The sequence below is a fragment of the Populus nigra genome, chromosome 19 (assembly GCF_951802175.1).
Source record: "Populus nigra chromosome 19, ddPopNigr1.1, whole genome shotgun sequence".
NCBI classification, from domain to species: Eukaryota; Viridiplantae; Streptophyta; class Magnoliopsida; order Malpighiales; family Salicaceae; genus Populus; species Populus nigra.
In genome coordinates this window covers 4,543,945-4,553,228 of record NC_084870.1, presented here as the reverse complement: position 1 = coordinate 4,553,228, position 9,284 = coordinate 4,543,945, and the positions used below count along the sequence as shown (strand labels likewise).

Genomic DNA, 9,284 nt, shown 5'->3' with positions numbered 1-9,284 from the left:
AAAGACTGAAAGCCAAGAAAAAACACAACTTCATTTATTAGAAAAATCAACATAGTGTTTATTTAATTAGTACTTCCTATCATTTCTTCTATGTTAAGAAAATTAATTGTTTAGAATAACATAATTGTTTGTAGAATAATAAGCATATAGATAAGGACCAACTTGCAATATTACAAACTAGATTGATGGTTGTGATCCTCCGCGGGCCTGCTTTATTTATTTTTATTTAAACAAAAATGCTAACACAATATAAGTGTCTTTTAAAAAGCTAAAAATAAAAAAAATAAAAATTTAAACTCGGGTTATTAACTTAACTAGGTTTAATAAGCCTAATTAATTTAATAACATAAATAAAAAACACAACAACAATAACTAAACTAAAAACAAAATTGACAAGACAAATCTTTTTGCTAAACTAGGGTAATCCTGGTGAAAGCAAATTAAATAAAACTGTAAAGCTTAATCACCTAACAATCTAATGTTAAAGGGTGACATAATCAAGATCATTTTCAAAATTAATGAAAAATATAATAGAAAGCAAATAAAAATTAATAAAGCCCAGTCTAAAATTAAATAAATGATGAAGGATTAAACTGAAAAAACATGATCTTAAAAAAACAACTCAGGTGAATCTCCTAAATTTATGTTAATCTTTTAAACTCGCAATCCGTTAAATCTCATATCTGGACTCAACTAAGAAGCTTAATTCTCAACCAATTTAATATTAAAGGATAAAACCATGAAACAAATATCAAATTTTAAAACTTGTCAAAGTAAAAAAAATAACAATAAAAAAAATAATGATCAAATCTAAGAGGAAAAAAATTGTTGGAGGATGATATCACAAAACAAATTCAATTTTAAAATTATCCCAAACAAAATAAATATAAATTAAAAGAATAGAAAACAAATTGACACATGAAAAAAATTAAAGGAGGATGAAATTAAAAAAAAATCCAATTTGATAAATCATTTCATATAAAACAAATAGGAATAAAAAGAATAGGGACCAAATATAAAGAATAAAACAATTGAAAGGTTGTCTTGAAATTTTAAAGGAACTGACGCGAAATTTGATGTGGAGAGTGAGAAGAAAGAAAAAAAAGACCTTCAACGCAAAAACCAGACCTTTTTGCCACACGTGTTGCCACATAATGGAGGAGTCGCTGAGACAATTCAAATGCTTTTGCAGAAGGTGGAGTTTCGCAATCGGACAACCCTAAGTGAACTTTAATATTACAAACCTTTAGGTGAAAATTTTTTCTAAATGGACTTTGGTCATTTAACTATGTAAAAAAAACCAAAACAAAAAAAAAATGCAAGCTCAATCTTCTTTTATTTTCAAGGGTGATTGAGTAATTTCAATGTGTAAAAAATTATGATAAGATTAATTTGTCCAAGTGTTTTTGGTAATGATCAATAAATCATATGAAAAAGACAACATTACCTCTCAAAAGCTAACCTCATGGTTTTTAAATCAAGGGCAAAACATCAAAACATTGTTTCAATATGTGGTTTTTTTGTTTCTTGGGCCATGATGTTTTGTTAAACTTTTTTAGGTTTTTGTATGATTTAAAACTTTATAAATAAAATACTTAGTAAAACTTTGGATTAAAAAAAAACAAAAAAAAACATTGTTCTTAATAATTACATCATTTGTTTTTTAAACTATATCGTTTATTTCTTGATAGAAATAATCTTAATATAAAATAACCTCTCAATATTTCAACAACATCTCCTTAAAAAATTGCATAACCTATCAAGTTATACAAACTTAGAAAATTGACTTGATTTTCTCTCAACTACAATCAAACATAAAAATAAAATAAAAAGATATTAGACAATTAGAGATAATAGGAAGTGGGAGATAGTGAAGAGCATTCTTGTTTCATATGTTTCTAAGAATTCATTTAGTATTGTGGTAGTGGGTCTTTTTAAAAATATTTTTTATTTGAAAATATATTAAAATATTATTTTTTTATTTTATAAAATTTATTTCTAATATCAGCACATGAAAACATAAAAAAAATTAATTTGAAACAAATGAAAAAATAAAATAAAATAAAAATTGAAATTTTTTCAAAAATATTTTTAAAATGTAAAAATAAAGAGACTCTAAATACTCATCTCACTCCTATTTATTCAGGGGATCTAGACTATCAGAATTATTTTAGAATAAAAGAAGTAATTTTGACATTTTAAAATAAATTAAAACTTGACATTTTAAATGTTTAAACATTAAAGCAAACGTTAAAGACATTTAAAACTAATCGAAATGTTAAAATTCTACCATTCAATGTTAAGTTATTTTAGAAATTGTGCTTTATATTTTTTTATTTTTTTTTGTAAGAATATATATTAGTTTTATGAATTTAGGTTTTTTCTTCCTAATTCTAGCTTTCAATATTATTGCTTGAACCGAGGTTTTATAATTTTATTTTATGTTTTTTTTCTATGAATTTTAGTATAATCTCATGGCTTATATCACAAGTTTAACAATTTAACCTAGGTCAACTTCAGTAACTTTTTCTAAATGATTTTTTTATTCTATCATTTAATATTGGGTTGGTTGAAAATTGAGTTTTATAATTTTTTTCAATTTACTTTCTATAAGATTATTTCGACTTCATAACACATATCACGGGCTTGACAGGTTAACATGGGTTGACTCTGCTTATTTTTCTAATCATTTTTAATTGGGTTTTGTATTATATTTATTTATTTATTTTTATGAGTTTATCCCGATCTCATGATCCAGATTATGAGTTTGCAAGTTTATCCAATTTATTTTTTGGATATTTTTTTAATTGAATATTTTCTTTTTAATTTCACCCTTAAAAAAACTCAATATTTTTTTATTTAACTTTTTTCTCAATTTCATCCTTCAATATGAAGTTGTTGGAGAATTGAATTTCACAATTTATTTTTAATTTGGATTATGTGGAGTTATCAGAGTCTCATGGATTTTTTTTTCTCGATTTCAACCCTCAACACTGAATTTGTTGAAAATAGAGCTTTGTAATCTTTTTATTTATTTTTATGAAGTTATTCATATCTCATGATCTTGATAGCAAGTTTAGTAAGTTAGCCTAAGTTATTTTTTTAATTGAGTTTTTTTTCGATTTTATCTTTAAACATTAAGTTATTTGAAAATTGAGTTTTATAACTTTTATTTATTTATTTTCTTTGGTATTATCTCGATCTCATGATCCGAGTTGTCGGTTTGACAGGTTATCACATGTATTTTTCTGTTATTTTTTAATTAATATATTTTTTTAAAATTTATTATTTAATATTAAATTAATGAAAAATAATTTTAATAATTTATTTTTTATAGAATTATCACTCTATCATAATTTAAGTTGCAAATCAAGTACTGTTGTATTTTTTTTAAATACCGTGTAATATATATTATATTTTAAATCTATGAATAATTTTTTTTTGTTGGAAAATATATTAGTAGTGCTCGGAATTTTTTCTTCGACCCGCAACGCAGCAACCGCAATGATACTATGGATCAGTGCTATAAAAGACAAGATGGAAACTGCTCGAAGAAGTGACAAATAGAAAAGTTCAAGACAAAATCCATGAGAAACCCAAAATCACTCTCTCACACACACAATCTTAAAATCTTGAAGCCCCAAGTAAATATTTCCTCAAAAGCTTTTCTTATCAAAATCAGATAGCTTCCACCAAGAGTACTCAATGGACGCGAAAATCTCGTCCCAAAATCAAAATAACGAATTACAGGTATCAACCACCCTTTACCACCAATTCAAACTCCCAAATGATTGGGTCGTCGTGCGACGCTGCCGCAGCAAACGCGGCAACCGCCGTAGCCATAACGACAAGGTGATTGATTGTTTTCCTTTCACCAATTCAAAGTATACCGACCTTCTCTTTTGCCGTGCTTTTGCTTACCATAGATAGTGTGAACGAAGTACTTCTACATTTGTGTTTACATTAATGCATGCATTGGTGATCCGGTCTTTAAGCGCCACCCATTTCCCCATCGCCTGTGAGGTCTAGTTGTCTTAGGTTCGAACTTCTCCTTTATACCCAAAATTTTTCCGACGAAGTAGCATTAGCAAACATAGTGAAAATTTCAAAAATATATTTATTATTTTTAACTTCACGCCAATAGGAAGTGTTTAAGCAAACGTGGATGGTTATGGTGGTGCCGTGTTGCCTGGTGTGCGCCAGTATTTGAATTGATATACGGGTTGCGATTTGGACTTCTCGAGGATTTGAGTTTCTCGTTAACTTGAAAATGATGAGTATAGGCTGGGAAAACTTGGGTACTGTTTCGGGGACCGGGGTGTGGAGAGCAACACGGTATCTCACCAAACTTGGTCTCGAACACCATAGTCCAAACAACGATTAGTACCCTTTTGGAGTTTCCGCAGTTTCTAATGGTAAATTAGTAAAGCATCAAAATGCTGATGATGCTTTTCTTGTTTTCTGGCATGAAGGCACAAAATGAAGCCTTTTTAATAATGCCAATGCGGTTCCCCATTACTATATTGTCTCAAATCTTAGAGAACTCCATGAAACAATGATTCAAGAGCAACAGTACCGTTTTTCAAATCAATGCACCAAATGAATGCATCAATCTTAAATCCATATGCACAATGCCACCCACAGATTAGTTGGGTCGATGAAATGGCAGCCTTCACTCAGTGCACCATTTTTGTTAACACATATATACTCACTCCATTTAAATACTGACCTCAAGGCATTATACATACATTTGTTGGAGGGCACAATGACTAGGTAACTAAAACTCTTGTTAAAATTGCACCTTGGATTTCAGATAATTGAAGCCCTTGCAATCCTGATTATAATATGACACCTGCATGGTCATTTTGATCCATAATGGACTCAATTTTCCATCAGACTGATCTGTCCTGTCTTTTATCATTTAGCTCTTATATTTCAATGTCGTTTGCAATGAAACTTCTTATGCTATGTCTCCTTTCATTGATATATTTCTCAATTTTGAAGCTAAGCTGCTTTAATTGTTAGCTATTACCGCTATAATACTGCTTAAAATGCATGTATTCGTCATGACAGAAGATTACTTCATTGAACTTTGTTCTAACGGCAAGACATCTTCATTGAACTAGTGTAACTTTCATCTTAATATGCAGTATCACTATGAGTCTGGGACTGGACAGCGATTTTGTTCGCTGATATCTATTCAGAAACACATGAGTGGAGAAACATCCAAGAGTGCTAAACCTGGCAATAAAAAAAATGTGAGTTCTAATATTTCCTTACTTTACTGTTGTGGAGTATCAGTAACTCAGGACTTAAGGTTTTTTAAATTTCAGAGGAACTTTGTTTTTGAATGTCAGAGGACTTTTTGTTTCCTATTTAGTCTGAATTAGATTGGACCATTAGCATTAAATAAGCAAGAAAGATAAACAGGATACAAATCGATCCATACATTTTCAAAAGCCGCTCATTGTTCGATCTGCCTAATGGTTGGATTGTTGAGAAAAAGCCACGCAAGAACATGGATTATGCAGGTATTATTGACAAGGTACTGTTTTGGACCCTACCTTTTGCTTCTTCAGTCCATATCTTTGTTGCTAAGGGCATCTTGATATGTTCTTGTTAAAGCTATTGGTGAATTCCGGGTTAAAACAGTGTGCATAAACTGAAAATCTTTGTTGATGATTGGTGGTAGTCAAGCTCCAGAACTTCAATATCCACCCAATAAAGTTAAATGTTACAAGAAAACTTGGAAGAAGTTCCTGAAACTGTTTGGATGCTTTTTGGCAAGATGAATAACAAATTGTTATCATGATGTGGCAGTTATTCTCATTACTTCTATGAGTTCCATGTTTTTAGGTTGTTAAGTTTGTTATTTGGTTCTTCATGCTGAGTACAAAGCTGATTCATGATGTAACAATGGGTATGATGTTGAATAAAACAGATTGATTTCTTATCTCTACATTACCAGTTTCTCATAGTCTTGTTATCTTAAATTTCTCGTCTTGGTTTAATTGATTGCTTCTCTTGAGACTTTGGTCCTTTTGATTCTTGATCATAGATGCATGTAGTAAAAATATCCACTGAGGTGTTAAATAATTATCAAGTGCGCAGAGGTAGTTTTTTGCTCCAGTACTGAATATGCTCTTTTCAAACTTATTACACCACCCTCCACAATAGAGATGTACTTTTGGTTGGTGGTTGTCTGTCTGAATACAGAGTTTTGTAAGTTGAGTTCCTGTGTATTTGTCAATTCTTCTATTGATATGGCGAAGTAGATTTTTCTTAGTGGAAGTTGCAGAGTTCTGTATTTCCTCTGAATTGCATATGGAAGTAAGAATCATGAAAAATGCTACTTCGTTGTGCAGCACTACTTTGAGCCGGAAACTGGGAAGCGATTCCGTTCCCCGAGGTCTGTTGAGAAATACCTTACTGAAGGTAAAGAGCACTTAGCTACACTGGAAGCACTAAAAGCAGGAGATAATTTTATTGTGAGTAAAGTATGACTTATTTTACAGATGATATTAATGTGGTTGTATCACTGAAAGTTGAAGATTCTTTTGGAGATTGTCATGTTGTGCTTGATTGGCATAATTCTGGTTCTGAGAATCTAATAAATTTACTGACAGCCATCATACCATGCCCAAGACATTGAAACCTTCTCCATTTTTTGTAGAGCTTATAATTTAGAATCTGAACTCGTGATATAAATAAGCATTGGTTGTTCATACGTGATTTGCAGCCTTCCAGAAGCTCCAGTTCTCAGAAGGAACATGTTTCTAGGAAGAAGGTTGAAACTTCAATGCTAGATGCCTCCAGCATTCCAGCCAAAATAAAATGGGTCCTCAGTGGTCCTGGTGGAATTGTATGGAATCCTTTCATGGACGATTCTCTGGTCCCGGAATTCATAAAGCAAAAGTGGTCCGAGACATTTGTGTTCTCCATCATTGACAGACTTTAATGTTCTGAGGTTCCAGGTAACTTCTCCCTACAATAGCTGGGTTTGTGCAGTATCAGCTCCATGGCTTTTGAACTGATACAGGTTAATTAAAGATGTGCTGACGGACAGCTGACAGTATGCTAGTGGAACAGCTTGGAAATTCACAGTCTGAAAGGGTTAGAGTTTGTCCATTTGGAGTGTTGAATGGTTGTAGTTATATGAGATTCCGTAACTTTTTCTTGTGTTAGGAAGGGAGTTGATGATCTGTGGATCCATGTATCACAGTTACTGTAGTAACATGTGCAGATTTAGGGGAAAAAGGACAAAAACAAAGAAATCTATTCTCGATTCTCAGACTAGCCAACTTATGTAGCTGTCTGCTGCGGCAGGATTAAAAGTTAATTTTTAACGAAAACAATGTGAGGTAGGTGTTGTTAATGTGGTTTTTTAATATCATGAAAAAACCTAATTATGAATTGAAGAGTTGATGAGTATATTTAATAAAATAAATTGAAAATTATATGTATTTTTAAATAAAAATATTTTTTATCAAGTTTTTTTTTTATAAAAAAATAAAAGATTTAGTATCATATGAGAAGTAAGTTTCAATAATAATAATAATATTTAATAAATTTATAGGTTCTTATATAATAATCAATGAAATGTTCACTAATATTATAAAAAAAAAGTGATATAATCTTATCTGAAAATAAATGTCTAATGGAAAAATATTTTAATATAATATAATTATTTGATTATAATGAATTTTGACTAAATTTTAAGAGAAAATAATCATAAATGACAGTGAATTTAATTATAATGAATTTTGATTAAACTTTAAGAGAAGAAAATTATAGTAAAATACATTGAGTGAAAAAAGAGTCATTGCTAACATTATATAACATTATATGTATATAAAATTGTTTGAAAATAAGTTAAAATTGAATTGCATTTAATGAAATAACATCCTAAATATCTTATCAATTATATTAGTATCATTGATTTTAATTAATTTTTATTTTTAAAAATTAAAAAAATAAAAAAAATATTCAAAAAGAGCCAAAGCATCTGAGTCAAGCTTGCTCGCCTAGCCTTCATTCTTATTTTTTCTACTTAATAGGGAGGATGATAAGTCGTCTATCATATTTTCTTAAAGTAAAGTAGATAATATATCGTCAGTGATAACAAATGACACGTTATTTACTTGCATAAATTCTAATCATATGAGATGGTTGGAAAATCAAATTCTTTTTATTTGACATAAAAAAAATCTATTTTTGTTTGAAAACATCTAATAAACATCTCAAAAAGCTTAATAAGTTAATTTCTAACCCCAAATCACCCTTTAATCTATCAAAAAACACAAAAATAATCTAGATCAAGAAAAATCTCGGGCATTGATTTACTTTTCATGACAAAATAAAAGATAAAAAACACTTTAATTGCACCTCTCTCATAAAATTACACACATTGACACCAAAATTAGCTATTTTTGTTGCTAAAATATGATCAACTTATCATTTTCTTTCTCCTTCCCTTTTTTCATCCACTTCTATATCATCTCTTAAACTTAAATATTAAAACATGAATAAGATAAAGTTTTTGGAAATATTATGATGATTTTTTTAATATATTAAAATAATAATTTTTTATTTTAAAAAATTATTTTTAACATTATCATATTACAATGACATGAAAATATAAAAAAAATATTAATTTAAAATAAATAAAAAAATATATTTTTTAAATATTTTCAAAATGCAAAATCACTTCAACTTTGCATGCTTTATCAATTTGTTTTGGCAAAGAATGTTTTCTTTTATGTTCGATAACGTGTGGTTACCATAAGCTCTCCAACACTACGACCGAGAACTTGTGGGCGACTCATAGTGTCACAATCGTTGGGAACTCCCAATCAGTATCGAGCGCTCATTATGAGAAGTTCATAGCCTTGAAATAACAATATGAGCGATTCTCGGCGGATTATGAACAACTCTGCCAAATGATCATGGACATTAGATCACAGATGAGTGATACATGTGCACTTTCTTTTTGACTGTTTGGTCCTAGGAACAACCGGCCTCCTCCTCCTCCAGCCTCGTCATTGTTCTAGTTTAATTTTTTTTTGGAAACACATTAAATTTGTAATAAATATTATTTAACTTTATTTTTATATTTTTAATGTTTCATACAATTTTATTTGCATAATTGGTTTTTTTACTATTAATTTATATAATTTTATATTATTTATTCTTAATATTTACTATATATGCCACTATCACCAATGTCTATAACAACAGCCAAAGATTGTTGATATTTTATAAAGAGTTGCAAAATATTTATTACC

The 9,284-nt window shown here is 29.4% G+C and overlaps 1 protein-coding gene across 5 annotated transcripts; it reads left to right on the top strand.

Moving 5' to 3' along the window:
• The first annotated feature begins 3,514 nt into the window (after positions 1-3,514).
• On the top strand, positions 3,515-7,296 carry LOC133679908 (methyl-CpG-binding domain-containing protein 7-like). Of its 5 annotated transcripts, XM_062102639.1 has the most exons (5): positions 3,519-3,852; positions 5,151-5,258; positions 6,366-6,488; positions 6,740-6,974; positions 7,051-7,296. In XM_062102639.1, exons 1-4 carry the CDS (start codon positions 3,706-3,708, stop codon positions 6,956-6,958), a joined length of 597 nt encoding a protein of 198 aa, XP_061958623.1. In that variant the 5' UTR covers positions 3,519-3,705; the 3' UTR covers positions 6,959-6,974; positions 7,051-7,296. The 5 variants fall into 5 exon arrangements, with proteins under 5 accessions (XP_061958626.1, XP_061958623.1, XP_061958622.1 ...); XM_062102642.1 differs by lacking the exon at positions 7,051-7,296 and having other exon boundaries at positions 3,515-3,852; positions 6,366-6,435; positions 6,740-6,913; XM_062102638.1 differs by having other exon boundaries at positions 3,521-3,852; positions 6,740-7,296.
• The last annotated feature ends 1,988 nt before the right edge of the window (positions 7,297-9,284 follow it).